This window comes from Pseudophryne corroboree, chromosome 3 (assembly GCF_028390025.1).
Source record: "Pseudophryne corroboree isolate aPseCor3 chromosome 3, aPseCor3.hap2, whole genome shotgun sequence".
Classification (NCBI taxonomy): domain Eukaryota; kingdom Metazoa; phylum Chordata; class Amphibia; order Anura; family Myobatrachidae; genus Pseudophryne; species Pseudophryne corroboree.
The window spans coordinates 371,871,077-371,898,088 of record NC_086446.1 but is presented as its reverse complement, the minus strand read 5'-3'; the positions used below and the strand labels follow the sequence as shown (position 1 = coordinate 371,898,088).

Sequence of the window (27,012 nt, the reverse complement as noted above, 5' to 3'; positions counted from 1 at the left end):
TTTTATTTCTGGACACAGTGGAATTCTTGTCAAACATCACAGACTGCATGTCATGGGGGAGGCAGCTCTGGTAGGATGGCATACCCACAGAACACGCACACGCGTGTTCTCTATAGCTCATGAAGGTGGCACCACATAGTCTGCAGACTCCCCACTATACGGGGAGATGAGATACAGGAAATAGTCAGAATGCAAAATGGCATAAAAGTAATTGATACGTTAAAAATTAGGGAAGGCAGGAGAGCGGCCACCCAGGGAAGGGGGAAGAGTTATTGTCCCAGGGTCACTAGTTGTAGGAGTCATCAAACCTAAGGAAATGAAAACACATATTAGGGATGTACTAGAACTTTATATAAAACCTACTGGAATTCTGAATTTTGCACATAATTCCATGTATGCCTTTTCTTGTATGGTTGCAATATCTGACCCCAGGAGGGGGTCCACCTTCGAGGACTGAAGCAAGGTCCCAACCCATGAACAAAATGTAGGATGTGTGTGTATACACACACTTATTATCTAGCCCTCATAAAGAGTATACAAAAAATACACACATTAAAAATATATAATAAAATCTTCCACATGATATTTAAATATATGATCAATCAGTAAATCAGTAGTACCAGGTCTAGTGACACATTCAAAAAATACCCTTGTAGCAGAGGATTTCATAAGGAGCAATTAATAGAGAAGACAAGAAGGATCTCAAAGATTCAGTCACTGCTGTGACTGTCTGGCTGCCTGAACACATTGGAGAGCTCCTGTACAGCCCGTGGAGGGTTTCGACAGGAAATCCCCTAAGTCAGAGGTTCTCAAACACAGCCCTCTAAGCACCCCAGCAGTCCAGGTTTTAAGTTTATCCATGCTTGGTCACAGGTGACTTATTAGCACCTCAGTCAATTTGATTTAACCATCTGTACTGAGCCGTGGATATACCTAAAACCTGGACCGCTGGGAGGCCTATAGGACCACGTTTGAGAACCTCTGCAGAGAGAAACCCTGGCTGCGTGCACCACTGCATCCTACTACTCAGCTTTATAAGACAGGTGGTGTGTAATTACTTAACCTACTGATTAATTAATGGAATCAGGTGTCACATACACTAAATTAAACCTTCAGTATGAGTAGGTTTACACTGCACATCCATGTTCACTAGCTGCACAGAAAACTGCTGTTCCTTTTACTTAGATAAGCAGCTGCAGTTAAATAATGGGATCGCAGGGGTACCTCGAACAAAACACTATATGGAGAACGTTATGTAAAGAGATGGGGTACAGTACCATGCATTATGAATTGCAGCCTTGTATTTCATACTGATGGTCATATTTATTGATATGCCTAATCTGTCCCCTCACGGCGAATTGTGGCATTGGATACAATATTACCAGAGCAATTCAAGACTGTTTAGCCATGGGCACATCTGCTCATAGAAGTTACTAATTGGTAGCTAATTAGTAGCAGTGCAATTTTGGCAGTGATAGTGTACATGCGTGACCTGAAGTCATACATGCACACAGAGGGCATGATTCTGATTTGGAAGTAAAGCACCCAAAAAAACAAAAACCTCTTTGGATCTGGAAAAAACCATGTTGCAATGCAAGGGGAGCAAATTCATTTATATTTTTTTCTGTGCAGGGTAAAAACTGGCTGCTTTTGCATGTAGCCCACACATGATGTAAGGCAGCTTTATTTTTACATTACAATGTAGATTTCAGTTTGGACACACCCCATTCAAATCTAAATCTCTTTGCATGTTACATCTGCCCCATCTTGCAGAGCTACATGGTTTTGACAAGGTGCAGTTTTTTCCTTATTTTTCTCCTTTACTCATACCTCCAAACTGTCCTGACTTTTATGGGACAGTCCCGATTTTTTTGGACTGTCCCGCTGCCGCACCCGCGGTGATGGGGGGGGGGGGGGGGGCAGTTGGGACTTCTGTCACTCGCTGCCCTGCTTAGCAGAGCAGCGAAGAATGAACACTGTGCGCATGCGCACAGCGTCTATTTACAGGAGACAGAGGGGCTGGGGGCATGCCAGCAGCTCACAGAGGGCTGGACATGCCCTCTCAGTCACGATCGCGGCACCCCCCCTTTTGTACACCCTTTTTGCTCGCAAGTCCCTCCTTACATGACTACGATGTTGGGAGGTATGCTTCACTTCCAAATCAGACCCTGAATGCGCTGGCGTGAGGGAAGAATCTGAATGAACCTCCTTCCCATAGGATGGAACATGGTTCAGGGAAGCAACGCCCTCAGCTCAGCAGCAGGAGCACTGATCATCAGTTCCCCATGAAACATATGCTCCACTGCGCTCTGCATGTGAGGGAGGGGGAGATGTAATAACCCATGGGGATGAGGATAAATACTGCTGGGGGGGGGGGCTCTACTTGCACTGGGAGTGGGGGATGGGCAATAATGCCCCATTACAGTAATTTGACTCTGAAGCTTCGGGAGGGGGTAAAATGCAGTGTAATGATGGGAGGTCTGTTCACAGCCAGATTTACACACATAAAATGATTAGAATAATACAGAGATGATTGTATTATATAGAGAGTTACAAAGATGGTATTATAAATATCTTTTTGTATTATCCAGATACTTTTGATAGACAAAACTCTGGTGTATACTGGAGTATAACAGATGAGGCACTGCCTCCCCTGCCTACCTTGTCCACACATCACTGGTAAAATAGTGAAATAAAGACACCAGTCACAGAGGAGGAAGGTGCAAAAAAGAACAGGGGCATTCGATATGACACTGGGGTGGGGCTATACAACGGTAATCTTTTAGCACTAAGTGGGTAGGGGTAATGTTAACTGAATCTATGACCATTGGTGTATTATTATTTTTTTTCAAGAAAATATTTTTATTAATTTCTAAAAAATATGTTTTAAACTTAATTAAAGTTAAAAAAAATTAGATCATTTTTGAGTAACATTTATTTTATTAAAAAAAATGTCAGTTAAGTGGTTAGGAGATGAGACATGGGCCCCTGAGGAGCAGATTAAAATGAAGACTTGTAACCTATCTCATAGCTATTTCCTTGTGACTACATTGAGATCCTTATTGCATTCAGATGTTTTCTCTATTTCTGTCACTGTCTTCCCTGTTTTCCTCTATCTAGTTCACTCACCGTGATCTAATATTGTGGTTTCCGCTGTCTCCATACAGAATTTCTGAAAGCAGTTCATCAGCAGAACTCTCCCTCTTCCCATACCTGCAGAGGACATATTGTAATAACATTAAATTGCAAAATGCAGACATTTAAAGCAAAATACATGTTAGAATGTCATAAAGAGTAATAACAGTTATAACACTGAAATTATGGCCCTCATTCCGAGTTGATCGCTCGCTGCCGTTTTTCGCAGCATAGCAATCAGGCTAAAAATCGGCTGTTCTGCGCATGCGTACGGACTGCAGTACGCACGCGCCAAGTAATTTCACACAAAACTAAGCAATTTTACACAGGGGCGAGCAACGCTTTTCAGTGAATGATTGACAGGAAGTGGGTGTTTCTGGGTGGTAACTGACCGTTTTCCGGGAGTGTGCTAAAAAACGCAGGCGTGTCAGGCTAAAACACAGGCGTGTCTTGGGAAACGGGGGAGTGGCTGGCCGAAAGCAGGGCGTGTTTGTGACGTCAAACCAGGAACTAAACAGTCTGGAGTGATTGCAATCTAGGAGTAGGTCTGGAGCTACTTAGAAACTGCAGGAAAAGATTTTCGAGCAATTCTGCTAATCTTTTGTTCGCACTTCTGCTAAGCTCCCAGAGGGCGGCGGCTTAGCGTTTACACTGCTGCTAAAAGCAGCTAGCGATCGATCAACTCGGAATGAGGGCCTATATTCCCAGAACACTTTGATTGGTCAAAGTGTGGCACTCCAGTTGCTGTGGAACTACACAACCCAGTATGCCCTGCTACAGTTTTGGCATCATCTTATAGCACAAATGTGGCTGGGCATGCTAGGATGTTAGTTCCACAGCAGATGAGTAACACAGGGTGGATACTGCACCCCTGTTTTAGGTTTACATCATAAAGTTGATACAAGATCTACAGCAGCTTCCGTATTGTCGGCAAGTCCTCAGGTGCAGTGATAGCACAGAGGTTGGTGACACCCGGTACAGCCAATAGTCTACCTGCGCATGCCTCCGAAAAGGGTAAAGGGTGCAGCCTCATGGGACACGCCCATATGCGTCATTATAGGTGAATGGCCTCAAGGGAAGTCTCCCTGGTTTCATCACTTTGGGTCAGCCCGTTACCCTTTTGTGACTCATATGCACAAATATTTTATTCATTTCTGAAATTATTTCATAGATTTCTCTTTTGTTTCTGGAACTAGTTCCAAGAATTTATATTAATATAAAATAAAGCTTCTATCCAGAGCCGTGACTAGGTGTGTACAGAGGGGGCACCGCACATAGCGCTGCTGGATGGGGGGCGCTGTTGGTTGCACTTGTCAATTATCTGTTTTAATTACTTTCACTTGCAGCTTCCCCCCTATTTGAAGCCCAGCATCTCCTGACCACCCCTGTCTCCTACTCCCACCCCTTCTGTCACTAATACCTATAAAACATTCATAACTCAATTTGAGATTTCTTTGTTATCCAGTCACACTGATCTTTATTACATTTCAAGATAGTGACATACCCGGGATTCTAACCCATTGCCTGTGGCATTGCAGTCAGACAATCTATTAATTGAGCTATGTGCCCTTACATAGAAAGGTAGATAATTCTAACCTAGAGAATTCTAACTATTTGAAACTTATCTTGTACTTTGTGAAAAAATGATCAGCATTGCAGCTGAGCAGATCTATGTAATGTGTGGCTGCAAGGGATTGAATGTGTGGCTGCACACTACATAGATCTGCTCAATTGCAACGCTGATTTTTTTTTTTTTTTACAAAGTACCAGTAGCTTCATATAGTGTTCATAGTTTTTATGCAGGATCAAATAGCTCAATGAGTAGGGTGTTTCATTAGAATTCAACAGGTTATAGGTTTGAATCCTGGGTATGGCAGTATATTGAAATGTGTTATTTAATAAAGGGTACTGTAAGTGAATAGCAACGAGCTGTCAAGTTAAGTGCATGAATGTTGGTATAAAGAGGATTTGTGTATATATAAAATGTGGGAAGGGACATCATAGCATGGGCTTTTTGTGGGATCAATCTTGTCATGCCCCTTCCCCACGAGGCATGCACCTTATGCCCTTATTGGAAAAATGGGGGGAGGGGGTGCCAATTCTGTTTCTGGCACTGGGCACCAAAAAGTCTAGGTACGGCAATGCTGAGAACCCCCCTAAATAAAGTGGTGGTAATTTTTATATATATATATATATATATATATAGGTATCGGTTAGGTTCGGCACTCAAAAGAGGGGAAGAGACGTTTACTTGCTGCGGTGCCCTCAGTGATCAAAATGCAAGATCCATAGTAGAGAGATTAGGAAACAGCGGCACTCAGCAGTCTGGAAATCATTCAAATGATCTTTAATTCGGTCCTACGCCGTTTCGGGGACGACACCCCGTCTTCAGGGACAATCATACACATACACAGACGGGGTGTCGTCCCCGAAACGGCGTAGGACCGAATTAAAGATCATTTGAATGATTTCCAGACTGCTGAGTGCCGCTGTTTCCTAATCTCTCTCTCTCTCTCTCTCTATATATATATATATATATATATATACACACAGCAATACTTCGGCAGCACTCACAAGACTCGAACTCAGCAGTAAAACAATGGACACAACGGCCTCCCTTTAGAGCAACGTTTCGGTATGTTTAATACCTTCGTCAGGATCCTGAATAAGGTATTAAACATACCAAATCGTTGATCTAAAGGGAGGCCGTTGTGTCCATTGTTTTACTGCTGAGTTGGAGTCTCGTGAGTGCTGCCGAAGTATTGCTGTATATATATATATATATATATATATATATATTTCTCTGACGTCCTAAGTGGATGCTGGGGACTCCGTCAGGACCATGGGGATTAGCGGCTCCGCAGGAGACAGGGCACAAAAGTAAAAGCTTTAGGATCAGGTGGTGTGCACTGGCTCCTCCCCCTATGACCCTCCTCCAAGCCTCAGTTAGATTTTTGTGCCCGGCCGAGAAGGGTGCAATCTAGGTGGCTCTCCTAAAGAGCTGCTTAGAGTAAAAGTTTTGTTAGGTTTTTTATTTTCAGTGAGTCCTGCTGGCAACAGGCTCACTGCATCGAGGGCCTTAGGGGAGAGAAGTGAACTCACCTGCGTGCAGGATGGATTGGCTTCTTAGGCTACTGGACACCAGTAGCTCCAGAGGGAGTCGGAACACAGGTCTCACCCTGGGGTTCGTCCCGGAGCCGCGCCGCCGACCCCCTTGCAGATGCCGAAAAGTGAAGAGGTCCAGAAACCGGCGGCAGAAGACTTTTCAGTCTTCATAAGGTAGCGCACAGCACTGCAGCTGTGCGCCATTGTTGTCAGCACACTTCATAGCAGCGGTCACTGAGGGTGCAGGGCGCTGGGGGGGGCGCCCTGGGCAGCAATGATAGTACCTTATTCTGGCTAAAAATACATCACATATAGCCCCTGGGGGCTATATGGATGTATTAAACCCCTGCCAGGTCTCAGAAAAACGGGAGAAGAAGCTCGCCGAAAAGGGGGCGGGGCCTATTCTCCTCAGCACACAGCGCCATTTTCCCTCACAGAAATGCTGGTGGGAAGGCTCCCAGGCTCTCCCCTGCACTGCACTACAGAAACAGGGTTAAAACAGAGAGGGGGGGCACTTATTTGGCGATATGACTATATATATTAAAATGCTATAAGGGAAAAACACTTATATAAAGGTTGTCCCTGTATAATTATAGCGTTTTTGGTGTGTGCTGGCAAACTCTCCCTCTGTCTCCCCAAAGGGCTAGTGGGGTCCTGTCCTCTATCAGAGCATTCCCTGTGTGTGTGCTGTGTGTCGGTACGTGTGTGTCGACATGTATGAGGACGATGTTGGTGAGGAGGCGGAGCAATTGCCTGTAATGGTGATGTCACTCTCTAGGGAGTCGACACCGGAATGGATGGCTTATTCAAGGAATTACGTGATAATGTCAACAGAGACGGCCGGCAAACAAAATAGTACCTGTCCAGGCGTCTCAAACACCGTCAGGGGCTTTAAAACGCCCATTTACCTCAGTCGGTCGACACAGACATGGACACTGATTTCAGTGTCGACGGTGAAGAAACAAACGTATTTTCCTTTAGGGCCACACGTTACTTGTTAAGGGCAATGAAGGAGGTGTTACATATTTCTGATACTACAAGTACCACAAAAAAGGGTATTATGTGGGGTGTGAAAAAACTACCTGTAGTTTTTCCTGAATCAGATAAATTAAATGAAGTGTGTGATGATGCGTGGGTTTCCCCCGATAGAAAATTATTGGCGGTATACCCTTTCCCGCCAGAAGTTAGGGCGCGTTGGGAAACACCCCTTAGGGTGGATAAGGCGCTCACGCTTATCAAAACAAGTGGCGGTACCGTCTCCAGATAGGGCCGTCCTCAAGGAGCCAACTGATAGGAGGCTGGAAAATATCCTAAGAAGTATATACACACATACTGGTGTTATACTGCGACCAGCGATCGCCTCAGCCTGGATGTGCAGAGCTGGGGTGGCTTGGTCGGATTCCCTGACTAAAAATATTGATACCCTTGACAGGGACAGTATTTTATTGACTATAGAGCATTTAAAGGATGCATTTCTATATATACGAGATGCACAGAGGGATATTTGCACTCTGGCATCAAGAGCAAGTGCGATGTCCATATCTGCCAGAAGATGTTTATGGACACGACAGTGGTCAGGTGATGCAGATTCCAAACGGCACAAAGAAGTATTGCCGTATAAAAGGAGGAGTTATTTGGGGTCGGTCCATCGGACCTGGTGGCCACGGCAACTGCTGGAAAATCCACCGTTTTTACCCTAAGTCACATCTCTGCAGAAAAAGACACCGTCTTTTCAGCCTCAGTCCTTTCGTCCCCATAAGAGTCATATCTGCCCAGGGATAGAGGAAAGGGAAGAAGACTGCAGCAGGCAGCCCATTCCCAGGAACAGAAGCCTCCACCGCTTCTACCAAGTTTCTCAGCATGACGCTGGGGCCGTACAGGACCCCTGGATCCTACAAGTAGGATCCCAGGGGTACAGATTGGAAAGTCGAGACGTTTCCCCCTCGCAGGTTCCTGAAGTCTGCTTTACCAACGTCTCCCTCCGACAGGGAGGCAGTATTGGAAACAATTCACAAGCTGTATTCCCAGCAGGTGATAATCAAAGTACCCCTCCTACAACAAGGAAAGGGGTATTATTCCACACTATGTTGTGGTACTGAAGCCAGAAGGCTCGGTGAGACCTATTCTAAATCTGAAATATTTGAACACTTACAAAGGTTCAAATCAAGATGGAGTCACTCAGAGCAGTGATAGCGAACCAGGAAGAAGGGGACTATAGGGTGTCCCGGGACATCAGGGATACTTACCTCCATGTCCCAATTTGCCCTTCTCACCAAGGGTACCTCAGGTTCGTGGTACAGAACTGTCACTATCAGTTTCAGACGCTGCCGTTTGGATTGTCCACGGCACCCCGGGTCTTTACCAAGGTAATGGCCGAAATGATGATTCTTCTTCAAAGAAAAGGCGTCTTAATTATCCCTTACTTGGACGATCTCCTGATAAGGGCAAGGTCCAGAGAACAGTTGGAGGTCGGAGTAGCACTATCTCAAGTAGTTCTACGACAGCACGGGTGGATTCTAAATATTCCAAAATCGCAGCTGTTTCCGACGACACGTCTGCTGTTCCTAGGGATGATTCTGGACACAGTCCAGAAAAGGGTGTTTCTCCCGGAGGAGAAAGCCAGGGAGTTATCCGAGCTAGTCAGGAACCTCCTAAAACCAGGAAAAGTGTCAGTGCATCATTGCACAAGGGTCCTGGGAAAAATGGTGGCTTCTTACGAAGCGATTCCATTCGGCAGATTTCACGCAAGAACTTTTCAGTGGGATCTGCTGGAAAAATGGTCCGGATCGCATCTTCAGATGCATCAGCGGATAACCCTGTCTCCAAGGACAAGGGTGTCTCTTCTGTGGTGGCTGCAGAGTGCTCATCTACTAAAGGGCCACAGATTCGGCATTCAGGACTGGGTCCTGGTGACCACGGATGCCAGCCTGAAAGGCTGGGGAGCAGTCACACAAGGAAAAAATTTCCAGGGAGTGTGATCAAGTCTGGAGACTTCTCTCCACATAAATATACTGGAGCTAAGAGCAATTACAATGCTCTAAGCTTAGCAAGACCTCTGCTTCAAGGTCAGCCGGTATCGATCCAGTGGGACAACATCACGGCAGTCGCCCACGTAAACAGACTGGGCGGCACAAGAAGCAGGAGGGCAATGGCAGAAACTGCAAGGATTCTTCGCTGGGCGGAAAATCATGTGTTAGCACTGTCAGCAGTGTTCATTCCGGGAGTGGAAAACTGGGAAGCAAACTTCCTCAGCACGACCTCCACCCGGGAGAGTGGGGACTTCATCGGGAAGTCTTCCACATGATTGTGAACCGTTGGGAAAGACCAAAGGTGGACATGATGGCGTCCCGCCTGAACAAAAAACTGGACAGGTATTGCGCCAGGTCAAGAGACCCTCAGGCAATAGCTGTGGACGTTCTGGTAACACCGTGGGTGTACCAGTCGGTGTATGTGTTCCCTCCTCTGCTTCTCATACCTAAGGTACTGAGAATTATAAGACGTAGAGGAGTAAGAACTATACTCGTGGCTCCGGATTGGCCAAGAAGGACTTGGTACTAGAGATGAGCGGGTTCGGTTTCTCTGAATCCGAACCCGCCAGAACTTCATGTTTTTTTTCACGGGTCCGAGCGACTCGGATCTTCCCGCCTTGCTCGGTTAACCCGAGCGCGCCCGAACGTCATCATGACGCTGTCGGATTCTCGCGAGGCTCGGATTCTATCGCGAGACTCGGATTCTATATAAGGAGCCGCGCGTCGCCGCCATTTTCACACGTGCATTGAGATTGATAGGGAGAGGACGTGGCTGGCGTCCTCTCCGTTTAGAATTAGAATAGATTAGAGAGACACTTGATTTACTAATTTTGGGGAGCATTAGGAGTACTCAGTAGTGTGTACAGTGCAGAGTTTTGCTGATAGTGACCAGTGACCACCACTTTTATTTATAATCCGTTCTCTGCCTGAAAAAAGCGATACACAGCACACAGTGACTCAGTCACATATCATATCTGTGTGCACTGCTCAGGCTCAGGCCAGTGTGCTGCATCATCTATATATATTATATATCTGTCTGACTGCTCAGCTCACACAGCTTATAATTGTGGGGGAGACTGGGGAGCACTACTGCAGTGCCAGTTATAGGTTATAGCAGGAGCCAGGAGTACATAATATTATATTAAAATTAAACAGTGCACACTTTTGCTGCAGGAGTGCCACTGCCAGTGTGACTAGTGACCAGTGACCTGACCACCAGTATATAATATTAGTAGTATACTATCTCTTTATCAACCAGTCTATATTAGCAGCAGACACAGTACAGTGCGGTAGTTCACGGCTGTGGCTACCTCTGTGTCGGCACTCGGCAGCCCGTCCATAATTGTATATACCAGTGACCTAACCGTGGTTTTTTTTTCTTTCTTTATACATACATACTAGTTACGAGTATACTATCTCTTTATCAACCAGTCTATATATTAGCAGCAGACACAGTACAGTGCGGTAGTTCACGGCTGTGGCTACCTCTGTGTCGGCACTCGGCAGCCCGTCCATAATTGTATATACCACCTAACCGTGGTTTTTTTTTCTTTCTTTATACATACATACTAGTTACGAGTATACTATCTCTTTATCAACCAGTCTATATATTAGCAGCAGACACAGTACAGTGCGGTAGTTCACGGCTGTGGCTACCTCTGTGTCGGCACTCGGCAGCCCGTCCATAATTGTATATACCACCTAACCGTGGTTTTTTTTTCTTTCTTTATACATACATACTAGTTACGAGTATACTATCTCTTTATCAACCAGTCTATATATTAGCAGCAGACACAGTACAGTGCGGTAGTTCACGGCTGTGGCTACCTCTGTGTCGGCACTCGGCAGCCCGTCCATAATTGTATATACCACCTAACCGTGGTTTTTTTTTCTTTCTTTATACATACATACTAGTTACGAGTATACTATCTCTTTATCAACCAGTCTATATATTAGCAGCAGACACAGTACAGTGCGGTAGTTCACGGCTGTGGCTACCTCTGTGTCGGCACTCGGCAGCCCGTCCATAATTGTATATACCACCTAACCGTGGTTTTTTTTTCTTTCTTTATACATACATACTAGTTACGAGTATACTATCTCTTTATCAACCAGTCTATATATTAGCAGCAGACACAGTACAGTGCGGTAGTTCACGGCTGTGGCTACCTCTGTGTCGGCACTCGGCAGCCCGTCCATAATTGTATATACCACCTAACCGTGGTTTTTTTTTCTTTCTTTATACATACATACTAGTTACGAGTATACTATCTCTTTATCAACCAGTCTATATATTAGCAGCAGACACAGTACAGTGCGGTAGTTCACGGCTGTGGCTACCTCTGTGTCGGCACTCGGCAGCCCGTCCATAATTGTATATACCACCTAACCGTGGTTTTTTTTTCTTTCTTTATACATACATACTAGTTACGAGTATACTATCTCTTTATCAACCAGTCTATATATTAGCAGCAGACACAGTACAGTGCGGTAGTTCACGGCTGTGGCTACCTCTGTGTCGGCACTCGGCAGCCCGTCCATAATTGTATATACCACCTAACCGTGGTTTTTTTTTCTTTCTTTATACATACATACTAGTTACGAGTATACTATCTCTTTATCAACCAGTCTATATATTAGCAGCAGACACAGTACAGTGCGGTAGTTCACGGCTGTGGCTACCTCTGTGTCGGCACTCGGCAGCCCGTCCATAATTGTATATACCACCTAACCGTGGTTTTTTTTTCTTTCTTTATACATACATACTAGTTACGAGTATACTATCTCTTTATCAACCAGTCTATATATTAGCAGCAGACACAGTACAGTGCGGTAGTTCACGGCTGTGGCTACCTCTGTGTCGGCACTCGGCAGCCCGTCCATAATTGTTATACCACCTAACCGTGGTTTTTTTTTCTTTCTTTATACATACATACTAGTTACGAGTATACTATCTCTTTATCAACCAGTCTATATATTAGCAGCAGACACAGTACAGTGCGGTAGTTCACGGCTGTGGCTACCTCTGTGTCGGCACTCGGCAGCCCGTCCATAATTGTATACTAGTATCCAATCCATCCATCTCCATTGTTTACCTGAGGTGCCTTTTAGTTGTGCCTATTAAAATATAGAGAATATGGAGAATTGTCAGCAATCGGCGTACGAGGTTACATCCAGAAAATGTGGAGAAGATGATGTTCATTAAAATGAATTATAATCAATTCCTCCGCGGAGACATTGACCAGCAGCAATTGCCTCCACAAAGTACACAGGGAGCTGAGATGGTGGATTCCAGTGGGGACGAATTGATAATCTGTGAGGAGGGGGATGTACACGGTGATATATCGGAGGGTGAAGATGAGGTGGACATCTTGCCTCTGTAGAGCCAGTTTGTGCAAGGAGAGATTAATTGCTTCTTTTTTGGGGGGGGTCCAAACCAACCCGTCATATCAGTCACAGTCGTGTGGCAGACCCTGTCACTGAAATGATGGGTTGGTTAAAGTGTGCATGTCCTGTTTTGTTTATACAACATAAGGGTGGGTGGGAGGGCCCAAGGACAATTCCATCTTGCACCTCTTTTTTCTTTTCTTTTTCTTTGCATCATGTGCTGATTGGGGAGGGTTTTTTGGAAGGGACATCCTGCGTGACACTGCAGTGCCACTCCTAGATGGGCCCGGTGTTTGTGTCGGCCACTAGGGTCGCTAATCTTACTCACACAGTCAGCTACCTCATTGCGCCTCTTTTTTTCTTTGCGTCATGTGCTGTTTGGGGAGGGTTTTTTGGAAGGGACATCCTGCGTGACACTGCAGTGCCACTCCTAGATGGGCCCGGTGTTTGTGTCGGCCACTAGGGTCGCTAATCTTACTCACACAGTCAGCTACCTCATTGCGCCTCTTTTTTTCTTTGCGTCATGTGCTGTTTGGGGAGGGTTTTTTGGAAGGGACATCCTGCGTGACACTGCAGTGCCACTCCTAGATGGGCCCGGTGTTTGTGTCGGCCACTAGGGTCGCTAATCTTACTCACACAGTCAGCTACCTCATTGCGCCTCTTTTTTTCTTTGCGTCATGTGCTGTTTGGGGAGGGTTTTTTGGAAGGGCCATCCTGCGTGACACTGCAGTGCCACTCCTAGATGGGCCCGGTGTTTGTGTCGGCCACTAGGGTCGCTAATCTTACTCACACAGCTACCTCATTGCGCCTCTTTTTTTCTTTGCGTCATGTGCTGTTTGGGGAGGGTTTTTTGGAAGGGCCATCCTGCGTGACACTGCAGTGCCACTCCTAGATGGGCCCGGTGTTTGTGTCGGCCACTAGGGTCGCTAATCTTACTCACACAGCTACCTCATTGCGCCTCTTTTTTTCTTTGCGTCATGTGCTGTTTGGGGAGGGTTTTTTGGAAGGGCCATCCTGCGTGACACTGCAGTGCCACTCCTAGATGGGCCCGGTGTTTGTGTCGGCCACTAGGGTCGCTAATCTTACTCACACAGCTACCTCATTGCGCCTCTTTTTTTCTTTGCGTCATGTGCTGTTTGGGGAGGGTTTTTTGGAAGGGACATCCTGCGTGACACTGCAGTGCCACTCCTAGATGGGCCCGGTGTTTGTGTCGGCCACTAGGGTCGCTTATCTTACTCACACAGCGACCTCGGTGCAAATTTTAGGACTAAAAATAATATTGTGAGGTGTGAGGTATTCAGAATAGACTGAAAATGAGTGTAAATTATGGTTTTTGAGGTTAATAATACTTTGGGATCAAAATGACCCCCAAATTCTATGATTTAAGCTGTTTTTTAGTGTTTTTGGAAAAAAACACCCGAATCCAAAACACACCCGAATCCGATAAAAAAAATTCGGTGAGGTTTTGCCAAAACGCGTTCGAACCCAAAACACGGCCGCGGAACCGAACCCAAAACCAAAACACAAAACCCGAAAAATTTCAGGCGCTCATCTCTACTTGGTACCCGGAACTTCAAGAGATGCTCACAGAGGACTCATGGCCTCTGCCGCTAAGAAGGGACTTGCTTCAGCAAGTACCATGTCTGTTCCAAGACTTACCGCGGCTGCGTTTGACGGCATGGCGGTTGAACGCCGGATCCTAAGGGAAAAAGGCATTCCGGAAGAGGTCATTCCTACCCTGGTCAAAGCCAGGAAGGAGGTGACCGCACAACATTATCACCACATGTGGCGAAAATTTGTTGCGTGGTGGGAGGCCAGGAAGGCCCCACGAAGAAATTTCAACTCGGTCGATTCCTGCATTTCCTGCAAACAGGAGTGTCTATGGGCCTCAAATTGGGGTCCATTAAGGTTCAAATTTCGGCCCTGTCGATTTTCTTCCAGAAAGAATTGGCTTCAGTTCCTGAAGTCCAGAAGTATGTCAAGGGAGTACTGCATATACAACCCCCTTTTGTGCCTCCAGTGGCACTGTGGGATCTCAACGTAGTTCTGGGATTCCTCAAATCACATTGCTTTAAACCGCTCAAATCTGTGGATTTGAAATATCTCACATGGAAAGTGACCATGATGTTGGCCCTGGCCTCGGACAGGCGAGTGTCAGAATTGGCGGCTTTGTCTCACAAAAGCCCATATCTGATTGTCCATTCGGACAGGGCAGAGCTGCGGACTCGTCCCCAGTTTCTCCCTAAGGTGGTGTCAGCGTTTCACCTGAACCAGCTTATTGTGGTACCTGCAGCTACTAGGGACTTGGAGGACTCCAAGTTGCTAGATGTTGTCAGGGCCCTGAAAATATAGGTTTCCAGGACGGCTGGAGTCAGGAGAACTGACTTGCTGTTATCCTGTATGCACCCAACAAACTGGGTGCTCTTGCTTCTAAGCAGACGATTGCTAGTTGGATGTGTAGTACAATTCAGCTTGCACATTCTGTGGCAGGCCTGCCACAGCCAAAATATGTAACTGCCCATTCCACAAGGAAGGTGGGCTCATCTTGGGCGGCTGCCCGAGGGGTCTCGGCTTTACAACTTTGCCGAGCTGCTACTTGGTCAGGGGCACACCCTGGCTGAGGAGGACCTGGAGTTCTCTCACTCGGTGCTGCAGAGTCATCCGCACTCTCCCGCCCGTTTGGGAGCTTTGGTATAATCCCCATGGTCCTGACGGAGTCCCCAGCATCCACTTAGGACGTCAGAGAAAATAAGAATTTACTTACCGATAATTCTATTTCTCGTAGTCCGTAGTGGATGCTGGGCGCCCATCCCAAGTGCGGATTGTCTGCAATACTTGTACATAGTTATTGTTCAAAAATCGGGTTATTGTTGTTGTGAGCCATCTTTACAGAGGCTCCGCTGTTATCATGCTGTTAACTGGGTTCAGATCACAGGTTGTACAGTGTGATTGGTGTGGCTGGTAAGAGTCTTACCCGGGATTCAAAATCCTTCCTTATTGTGTACGCTCGTCCGGGCACAGTATCCTAACTGAGGCTTGGAGGAGGGTCATAGGGGGAGGAGCCAGTGCACACTACCTGATCCTAAAGCTTTTACTTTTGTGCCCTGTCTCCTGCGGAGCCGCTAATCCCCATGGTCCTGACGGAGTCCCCAGCATCCACTACGGACTACGAGAAATAGAATTATCGGTAAGTAAATTCTTATTATATATATATATATTAATTATCACCACTTTATTTAGGGGGGTTCTCAGCATTGCCGTAACTAGACTTTTTGGTGCCCAGTGCCAGAAACGTCGATTATAAAACGCTGTTAGCGTGATTATTTCTATGTGGACGTTAGCCATCACAAGTGCCATCCCTATTTGGAGTGATATTTATGCTTGAGGAGGAGGGGTACCGAAGCAAGTTGCAGCTTATACAGACACACTGAGTGCCTAACTACTTTGCTTTTTATATATATATATATATATATATATATATATATATATAGATATATGTATATATATATATATATATATATATAGTAATACTTGAATCTACTGTCTTAAGGTGCATACACACAGTGAGATTGTGACTAAATGTCAATTTTAACTATACTTGAACTCCCTGGAGCCCAGAACCACCAATTTTGACTATATTTACTTGCGATTTTTACTATGTGCGATTTTGACTATATACTATTTTGACTATACTATGTACTAGAAATTAGATTGTACAAAATTGCCTTATTTTTTCTTGTGATACCGACCCCACTGTGGCACGCATCGGTATTGCAAGCTGTATACACACGGTGTAATTTGTGCTAAATTTTCTTACGATTTTAACTATATAGTCAAAATCGTAAGTACACATCGCACCGTGTGTATGCACCTTTAGTAAAGCAGTTTAAAATCTGCCAGAATTCTTAGACATTTACAGCAAAATACAGTACTGCAGTTATAAGGTAAGTCAAGTATGGCTAATGGCTCATACCACTTGTTAATAAATAGTCTTATTTAATTACTGTAAATGTTCCAAATTGTAAATAGAATCTGCAGTGGGATGTAATGAATCCGAGATCACTGGAGGTGTAGGTTGCTGTCCGTTCTCTGACTTTTTTTTTAAAAGGAACAATCTCTTACAAGGCAAAACTATACCTTCTAAGTGACTGCCTCTTTAAAAAAGTCTTAGATTGGCTGGGAACCCTCACCTCCAGCGATCTCGGACTCCATTACATCCCGCCAATGGATTATTTTCCAATATTTTATTATACAGTATGTAAAACACATTAAATTATTTTCTTACCTTTTTGTCATTGAAGGATGTTGCATATTTATAAATGATTTGCCTTTTCAATTTAATTACTTAAAATAAATAATACATCAGATAAAAAGCAGACGCTAACTAACAAGTTGTATGTAACATTCCATACAGTACATCTCAATGTGATCTAAATAGATTAGCAATTGTTTTCTTTGTAAACTCAGCCATCTAGAACAAAGTTTATGATTTACGATTGCTAAGTTCATTATAAAAAGACCTATTTTCCAGGTGTACACAGTCTAAAATACATTTTATTAAATCATTTAAAGGGTTAGTGGCAATATGCACACCAATATCTTAACAAGGTCACTCCTTTAAGATACTATACAATCTTATAAAAAAAAACTCACCTTTGCCGTGTCACCAGGTTAATGTAATGTCGCAGAGCAGTCAGATATTTACTCATTTCCTCTGGGGAAGCACCTTCTCCGGGATTCTCTGGTTTAGGTGGATAGCCCTCCACTATTGTCCCTAGACATATTAAGATGCAGACTGAAACAGCTATCATCATTGGCCACAGCTTCAAAGAGGTCACCATCTGGAGAAACCGTGAAAGAGACTGAATCAGACTTTATTATACAATTCTGAATTGTATACTGTAGCCCATGACAAAGACAACCTCATAACCTCAACAATCTTCTTTTGTTTAATATTTCTAATTCTAACAATGATAATTGTGCTTATTTAGCATAATTTTTATATATTCAAATCTAGTGCTTATGTACTGTGATCTGTGGGGAGCAATGAGTTGTGAGGAGAGCAGTGTGAGCTGTGGAGGGCGGTGAAATATGGCGGGAACTGGAGAGAGCTATAAAAGGGGCAATGAAAAAGCTATGGAGAGATATGGAGGGAGGTGACAGTAAAAGACACAGGGGATGTACCAATGGAAAAAATGCGCTTAAAGCCCAGTTTTCGGGGTTTAACAGCATTTCTCCTGTGTGCTAAGCCCCAGACACCTGGGCTTCTTTCCGCATTGGTGCTGTCAGAGGGATCTGATAAAATCCCTGCCAGAATCCCCCATGGCCACCACTGCCTTCTGCGTATGTGCAGGTAGACTCCCAGGTCATAAATCCACAGCCATTGCAAAGGACAGTTCGTTATTGGGAGAGCTGCCCTTTGCGATACTAATAGCATATGTTAGTACATATGTGATAAGTATCGGCCCAGTGTAATAATTACCTGTCTGACGGGATGCAGTCAATTTGGCGGAGGCCAGTATCTCGGCGTTCAGGATACCGATGCCGAAATCCCGCCAGCCAACAATGCTGGCGCCGGAATCCCGGCACACCAGGACTATTCCCACTCGTGGGTGTCCATGACACCCATAGAGTGGGAATAGATCCTGTGGCAAGGGCAGTGTGGCGAGCGCAGCAAGCCCGCAAGGGGACTCTTAGCGCTCGCCCTGCTGCCAGTATTCTGGCGGCTGGGAGGCTGCTATCGGCATATGGACAGCCGGCATACTGTCCAACGGTAATACATACCGAACCTGTCTACACAACTCTGTAGCCTATATTTCCATCAATATGCCCTCCACTGATCTTAGAGGATATAGGGGGAGATTTATCAAAGCTTGGAGAGATAAAGTGGAGAGAAAATAAAGTACCAGCCAATCAGTTCCTAGCTGTCACTTTACATGATGTGGAGTTGATGTATGAAGCAATGTGAGTGGACAAGTGTGCCAGTGGAGAAGTGTGCCATGGCAACCAATCGTCTTTGAAGTAACCATGTATCAAGTGCATTCTATAACATTACACATAGCACCTGATTGGTTGCCATGGCACACTTCTCCACTGGCAGACTTCTCCACTCATACGGGTGTGGTATGAAGGGTCGACCACACTTAGGTCGACAGTATCTAGGTCGACCACTATTGGTTGACAGTAACTTGGTTGAAAGGGTTTCTAGGTCGACATGTTCTAGGTCGACGGGTTAAAAAGTCGACACGAGGGGTTTTGGGTTTTTTTTCCCCATTTTTTGGGGGTCATTTTCTCCATACAGTGACCGGGAACCCCAAATAGTGCACTGTGTCCCCTCGCATGGTTTGATTTGCTCGCCATGCTTCCGGCAAGGTGCCTCGCTCGGCTACTGCTGCGCTCGGCACAGGTTGCTATTCCCAATCGTTGTCCACATGGATCATTAAGTATGAACATGTTTTTAAAAAATTGTGAAAAACTCATGTCGATCTTTTGACCTATCGACCTAGAACAAGTCGACCAAGAGACCCTGTTGACCTAGAAACCCTGTCGACCTAGTTAGTGTCGACCAATAGTGGTCGACCTAGACATCGTCGACCTAAGTGTGGTCGACCGAGAGACTGGATACCGTTTCATACATCTGCCCCACAGAAAATGACATTTAGGAGCTGATTGGTTGGTATTTTATCTCTCTCCATTTTGTCTCCAGGCTTTGATAAACCTCTACCTATGAGAGAGCACTCCATTGCAACACAGTTATGCCTCTTCAGTCACATGTGAAGATACACTCACTCTGTGTCGACCAATAGTTATGCCCAATTGGTTCTAGAGTATGTGTAGAACAAAAATACAGATGATAGGCTCTACAAATAAACTTCTGCTTTGCATCAGCTACAATATGAGTAAATATGTTTAGGAACATTTACTAAGATCACTGAAAACGATGAAACAAAATCATTTAAAAGAAAATGACGTTTGCTTAATATGTATAGAGCTGTTTAATGATATACAGCAGGGACGTGCGGCCAGGTAAATGGCTCAGGAGGCTCTGGCTAGTACCAGAGCCAGATTTACACACAATATGGGCGTGATGTACTAAGCTCTCCCGCCGCGGAATCTACCCTCTCTGCGATTCCGTTACCTGCTGAACGGTAACTGTTCTCCTTCCTCTGGCCAGCGCTGCCCTTCGCTCTCCGTAGTTTCTGCGTCACATGATCTTATCCGTCGCGGTACATAGGCGGCTCAGTGTCCATTTGCTGGCCCCGTATGAACCAACATACAGATCCATTATCCTCCACTTCCTCCTAAACGGTACACCTGACCCGCACCTAGCAGCAGCCTGTAATTCCAGTGTGCGCATGACAGGATGCTGCGCTAAATGCGCGTGCGCAAGAGAATAGGAAAGGGGGAGGGCAGCTGAGTCAACGCGAAGAGCAGAGTGGCCGCGGCGATGAGGATTCAGTGGCGGAGGGGGAGATGAGAGACCTACGGGGAGCGAAGGGCAGCACTGGCCAGAGGGAGGAGAGCAGTTACTGTACAGCAGGTAACGGAATCGCAGAGAGGGGAGATTCCGCGGCGGGAGAGCTTAATACATCCCGCCCTATATAAGTCAAAGGGTGCATGTGGGCTTTATACACAGCTGCAGCTGTATATACTGCTGGAAATTTGGTGAGGGTTGTTGAACAAACACAATGAGAAAACAAGATTAGGGAACTAATTTATTAATGATGTGGTTTTAGACCCCATAGTTATAATTCATATTGCCATCTTACATCTCACAAATATTTTTTGATAAATAGGCACCAAGGTATCAATGGGATGCAGTCATAATGTCAGCAGCCAGAATCCCGACAGCCGGCATTTTGCTGACGGGTGGCATACCGATACCCTCCCCTAATCCCCACTCGGCTGGTGTGTCCACGCTACCAACTGAGTGGGAATAGAATCTGTGTTGAGCAAAGATCGCCACCGGGCCTGCAGCGTGGCACGGTATTACGGCAGACGTGATGCTGCTGTCAGTATACTAACAGCCGGCATCCCATCTGCCGGTATATCATACTGGACCCGCATTAACAAACAAGGGGAAGTCCCTGTAGGTTTGCGATCTATAGTACAACAGTATACGATATTACAGTACCAGTAACTGAGAGGGCCATATCAGCTAGCATTAGGTCACTATTATAATTGTGTATTCTATTGCTATAAAAATACGGGTGAGACAATTTTGCATAGATCTGAACTGCCCAAAATCTAAAAGTAATAAAAGCAGTTATAGAGACATGAATGTCATGTTGGACAGAACCAGGAGCGTCTGAAGACATGGGCTGACATGGCAATAGCCCAGAGAGCCGCAGTCTTGAGGGCACAGGCCTTGGCCCCCCGACGCTAGCTGAAAAACCTTGTCTTCAGGTGCTGGGCAGAATTGGGGGGAGGGGGTCTCAGGCAGGTGAGTTGGGGGTCAATGTACTAAGCCTTGGAGAGAAATAAAGTGGATAGATATACCAACCAATCAGCTCCTAACTGCCATGTTACAGGCTGTGTTTGAAAAATGACTGTTATGAGCTGGTTGGCTGATACTTTATCTCCATCCACTTTATCTCTTTCCAAGGCTTAGTACATAGACCCTTTAGAGTTGTGAAAATTGAGGACTGAAAGCAAGTAAGGGGTATATGTACTAAGCAGTGATAAAAGTGGAGAAGTGAGCCAGTGGAGAAGTTGCCCATGGCAACCAATCAACATTGACTTAACATTTATCATTTGCATTATATAAAAGTATACACAGCAGCTGATTGGTTGCCATGGGCAACTTCTCCACTGGTTCACTTCTGCACTCTTATCACTGCTTAGTACATGTCCCCCTAAGTCTGGTACACTGCAGAGCTAGTGGTTTGAGATGAAGGCAGTGTGATCTGTGAGCAGAGCCAGCCCTAACCAATATGATGCCCTAGGCAAGATTTTGGCTGGTGCCCCCTTGCGCAGACGCTAGTTCCACCTCTGACACTATACCCCTTTTCTCAGTGTGATCTAAGGGGGGACTGTGTGGAAGCACTGTGATCTAAAAGGGAGACGCGTGGAAGCAGTGTGAACTAAGAAGGGGGAGGCAGGGCTGTGTGGAGGCAGTTCTGTGAGGTAGGAGCTATGTGATCTGTGAGGAGGGGCTGTGTGCTCTGTGAGGAGGGGGTTATGCGGAGGCAGTTGGATCTGAGGGGAAAAGGGGGGCTGTGTAGAGGCAGTGTGGGGGACCTTTCCAATTGCTACATAAACCTCTACCGTTTAATCCTCCTATTGCTTCATATAACCTTTCCCTTTAACTCCTCCTATCAGGGGTCGACCAGTGCTTTGTCGGGCCCCAAAAAGAAAACTACAGTGATGTAGTGGTCTGAAAACACATTTAAGCACACTGTATATTTGCTGTTAAAAAGAGGACTCAACTCTACTTGTTCTAGGAGTGTGACCTTGGGGGCAGGAAAGTGTAGAACTTCACAGATGCTCCAGGGAGCTCTACACCCTGTAGCGTGTGTGTCTGAAGCATCCTTTGGATGCTCCGAGCAGCACTGCAGCAGAGCTACTTGCCACAGAGTACCAAGTCAGGCATCCTGAATTTAAGTTAACTGCTTAATAGAACCTCTCTCTCTCTGGCAGATAAACAATTGAATATGTGGTCGGAATGCTGAGAATGATAATTGGCCATGAAAGATTTTCACTGCTAGCACTTAACTTGGAGGGTTCCCCACCTGGACTGTTTGTTATAAGAAGTGCTATAAATTCTGCATCAATATTACTGACCACTGAGTTATTTTCAATGAATTTAAGACATCCCTTTCTTGACTTCTTCCTATCGTACCAGTGCTGGATTTTGGCCATAAGAGAGGAGTTGGTGAGGTTCTCTATCTTCACTGAAGATAGATAGATAGATAGATAGATAGATAGATAGATAGATAGATAGATAGATAGATAGATACTAAATTACTCGTGAAGAACGCAGGTTGCTCTATCACAGAAACAGTGGTCAAAGGCTGTGTGCTTAAAAAACTAAAACGCCTCTTGGAATTCTCAGTTAAGGACGAATGTTTCAAGTGAAATTATTACTCCTATAAATTACTCCTCACTTTTAATGCATATATTCTTGTCTGTATATAAGATTTGTTTGTATTACAAATTAAAAGAAGTTGTATACAATAAAAATATCACAATTGGAGCAATTTAAATACATTGGGATGTGCTACAACTGATGAGACTATGACATATGTGGATGAGATAGATGCCAGTGCCTGGATTCCTGGTCCCCTGTAAGATTATGGTACTTACTGTGTGATGGAAGGAAGGAATGGTGCAGGCAGGTAAAGATGCTCTAAGGCTCCTCTATCGCGTTTCTTTTCAGGCAGCTCAGGACAATCTGCTTTGTCTGCTGATTCCTCTGTGGGTTTTTATCTCTTGTGATAGCAGGAGAATGGCAGCTCCTCCTCCCCTTCAAACTTCGCTGCTCAATCACCGATGACAAAACACTCACTCATCTCTAATTGATCAATCAGTTGGCTATTATAGTGTCTTGTGTATTTGGGAGGAGGGGTTAAAAACTTGAGGGAGATGTGGTGGTAGAGGTGTGTGGGCGCAGTTTACACCATCTATTAACCTTCTGGTTTGGGGCATAATCAGCTTTTACGACTCAATTGCTTTTGTATTTTTATCACTGTAGATAGTAGTTAATTAGTTATGCAGAGGTTTCATGTTTGGGATGAATGTTCAGACATTCGCCTTTGTTTGTCCAGGGAAAAATAAGTGACCCTTTGCTTCTATTAGTTTACTACTTCTGAGTCACTGCTTACTGTTCTATACATTAAAATCCCCAGTCACTATGTGTCATTCTTATGTTTGTTTATACTGTTGCTGCTTCTTTTAGTTTTCTCTAATACTGATGAACCTAATATTACTATGTAAATGGTGGATTACTGGTCATTTTATTGTTTTTTAACTAATATTTAGAGATATGCGGTTCAGTTTTCCGAACACCCAAACTTAGAGTTTCTGAGTCGAATCGAGTTTCAGTTTGGAATCACTTTGGCTTCCCGAGTGGAACCAAGTCCCAGCTCGGAAATGTTGTCAGTTCGGAACTCAGATTTAAAAACTGAACTTGGGCTTTTGGATTGCATGTCAACAGGTCCAAATTACATGATTTTAGCTGTTTTTATAGATTTTTTTTTGCATTGTTTATTGATTTTAAAGGAATCAAAAACCACCGAATCCGAACGAAAACACCTGAGGGGGGTTTTGTCAAAATCAAAACAATGATGAGGAATTAGTACCAAAGCCAAAGCACGGCTCCACGCACATTTATACTAATATTGCTGTCTACCATTGAGGATTGTAACAGTACAGACTTTCTTCTTTACATATAACCTATAACCTACAGAGGAGCACTTGGTTTGATTTTGACCATCAAGTACTTCTCAAATGTCATAGAACTCTTCTGATTGCATTTCTGTTTTTATATTATAAAAATAATTGTCTGTGTAAGCTTTCCCTATAAATGAGCATATAAACTCTCCCTAATCATCATCCTATTACTGCATATGCAAGGGCGTATCCAGAACTTTGTGTGCCCCATAGAAACATTCTGAAGGGGCCCCTGTCCCAGTGCTTCTAGAGAGATACATTATGCCCCATAGTAGTGCCCTAGTTCATTTTCTAAACCATAGCAATACCTTAGTAAATGTTATGCCTCATAATAGTGCCTTAGTCATGATCTCTCTCCCATAGTTCCAAAGAGCGGGCGGCAAGGAAGGAGTGGACGGCAGAGGTCAGACGCAGGAGCGGGGCTTAAGGTGAGTATATTGTGTGGGTTTTTTTTTTTGTATGTAAGCGGCACTATTAGATGGGGCAAAACTAAAGGTGGCATTTCTATAAGGGGCAGCGCACCCAGCAGCCGCTGACAGCAGCAGGACAGGACACCGGGATCGGCCAAATCCGACAGTTGGACTTGACCGTTCATTGAATAGCCCTTGTCGGATCCATTCTGACAAATGCATGTCGGAATGGATCAGACACTTATTGAATATACCCCTAAGTGGTTAAAGGGGCAGTCAGATACAAGACAGAACCATTCCTTTGATAGTGATTGCCTCTATCGGTTCCATCGGCTGTCATCTCGCTCCTCCGGGGATCTCGGGCATACAGTATTTACATCTAGCCCACAGTGTCCCCAGTACATATTATGCTACACTATATTACCTCTACTTCATATTGTACCACATTGCAGTGCCACAGTTCATATTATGTATTATAATGCCCTTCAGTTAATTTTATACCACTTTACAATGAACAGATCCAGGGGCATAATTAGATATATTGTAGGCCCCAGGGCAAAAGTTTATATGTACCCCCCTGAAAAATGTATATAACACTTGTAATTTGACAGGGAATGTGGGCCACTCCCTGCATCTATGATAATTACGCCCTCAGGGGCACTTCAATGACAGATTTACCAAGTTTCAGAATTTGAAGCTTGGCCCCGGTAGCTAGTGGTAGCCATTGTAGTCTATGGGCTACACTCCTCAAATGGATCTATCCCTGGCACTTTGTGGTTGCACATGCATGATTGCACATGTGCAGACCCCGTCTGCTGCTGAGATATCTGCTACGATCCCATTTTCGATCATAAAAGCACCCACCATATGTTTCTATGGGGGCTGCTTAAATGGCAAATTTACCAAGCTATGGAAAGTGTCTTATTATTAAGGGCCTAATTCAGATCTAATCACAGAAGCAAATTTGTTAGCTAATGGCCAAAACAATGGGGGTAATTCTGAGTTGATCGCAGCAGGAACTTTGTTAGCAGTTGGGCAAAACCATGGGGGTCATTCCGAGTTGTTCGCTCGTTATTTTTTTCTCGCAACGGAGCGATTAGTCGCTAATGCGCATGCGCAATTTCCGCAGTGCGACTGCGCCAAGTAAATTTGCTATGCAGTTAGGAATTTTACTCACGGCATTACGAGGTTTTTTCTTCGTTCTGGTGATCGTAATGTGATTGACAGGAAGTGGGTGTTTCTGGTCGGAAACTGGCCGTTTTATGGGAGTGTGTGAAAAAATGCTGCCGTTTCTGGGAAAAACGCGGGAGTGGCTGGAGAAACGGAGGAGTGTCTGGGCGAACGCTGGGAGTGTTTGTGACGTCAAACCAAGAACGACAAGCACTGAACTGATCGCACTGGAAGAGTAAGTCTCGAGCTACTCAGAAACTGCACAGAGAAGTCTTTTCACAATATTGCGAATCTTTCGTTCGCAATTTTGATAAGCTAAGATTCACTCCCAGTAGGCGGCGGCTTAGCGTGTGCAAAGTTGCTAAAAGCAGCTTGCGAGCGAACAACTCGGAATGACCCCCCATGTGCACTGCAGGGGAGGCAGATATAACATGTGCAGAGAGAGATAGATTTGGGTGTGGTGAGTTCAATCTGCAATCTAAATTGCAGTGTAAAAATAAAGTAGCCAGTATTTACCCTGCACGAAACAAAATAACCCACCCAAATCTAACTCTCTCTGCACATGTTATATCTGCCTCCCCTGCAGTGCACATGGTTTTGCCCAACTGCTAACAAAGTTCCTGCTGCGATCAACTCAGAATTACCCCCATTGTGCACTGCAGGGGGGCAGATATAACATTTGCAGAGAGAGTTAGATGTGGATGGGTTATATTGTTTATGTGCAGAGTAAATACTGGCTGCTTTATTTTTACACTGCAATTTAGATTTTAGTATGAACACACCCCACCCAAATCTAACTCTCTCTGCACATGTTATATCTGCCCCCCTGCAGTGCACATGGGTGGTCATTCCGAGTTGTTCGCTCGTTGCCGTTCTTCGCAACGCAGCGATTAGGTGGAAAATGCGCATGCGCATGGTACGCAGCGCGCATGCGCTAAGTAAATGAACACAAAACTTGGTAGATTTACACAAGCTCGAGCGACGTTTTTTCATCGCTCGTGTGATCGTAGTGTGATTGACAGGAAGTGGGTGTTTCTGGGCGGCAACTCTGCGTTTTCAGGGAGTGTGCTAAAAAACGCAGGCGTGCCAGGTAAAAACGCAGGAGTACCTGGAGAAACGGGGAAGTGGCTGGCCGAACGCAGGGCATGTTTGTGACGTCAAACCAGTAACTAAACGGACTGAGGTGATCGCAATCTAGGAGTAGGTCTGGAGCTACTCAGAAACTGCAAGGAATTATTTAGTAGCAATTCTGATAATCTTTCGTTCGCTATTCTGATAAGCTAAGATACACTCCCAGAGGGCGGCGGCCTAGCGTGTGCAATGCTGCTAAAAGCAGCTAGCGAGCGAACAACTCGGAATGACCACCATGGTTTTGCCCAACTGCT

General features: G+C 45.0%; 1 protein-coding gene across 1 annotated transcript; it reads right to left on the bottom strand.

Moving 5' to 3' along the window:
* Nucleotides 1–23,115, bottom strand: LOC135057801 (peptide YY-like). The gene is made up of 4 exons (XM_063963558.1): nt 22,962–23,115; nt 17,310–17,497; nt 3,130–3,213; nt 1–308 (listed from the first exon to the last, which is right to left on the bottom strand). The coding sequence occupies exons 2-4, from the start codon at nt 17,495–17,497 to the stop codon at nt 287–289; spliced, it is 294 nt and encodes a 97-aa protein (XP_063819628.1). The 5' UTR covers nt 22,962–23,115; the 3' UTR covers nt 1–286.
* Nucleotides 23,116–27,012: the final 3,897 nt, after the last annotated feature.

Excerpts from the sequence above, each read along its gene's own strand:
- LOC135057801 (XM_063963558.1), bottom strand. The coding sequence starts at position 17,497 with ATGGTGACCTCTTTGAAGCTGTGGCCAATGATGATAGCTGTTTCAGTC. Across the intron at positions 3,214-17,309 it reads AACCTGGTGACACGGCAAAG|GTATGGGAAGAGGGAGAGTT; the intron begins GTGAGTTTTTTT and ends TGTCCTCTGCAG. Across the intron at positions 309-3,129 it reads AACCACAATATTAGATCACG|GTTTGATGACTCCTACAACT; the intron begins GTGAGTGAACTA and ends TCATTTCCTTAG.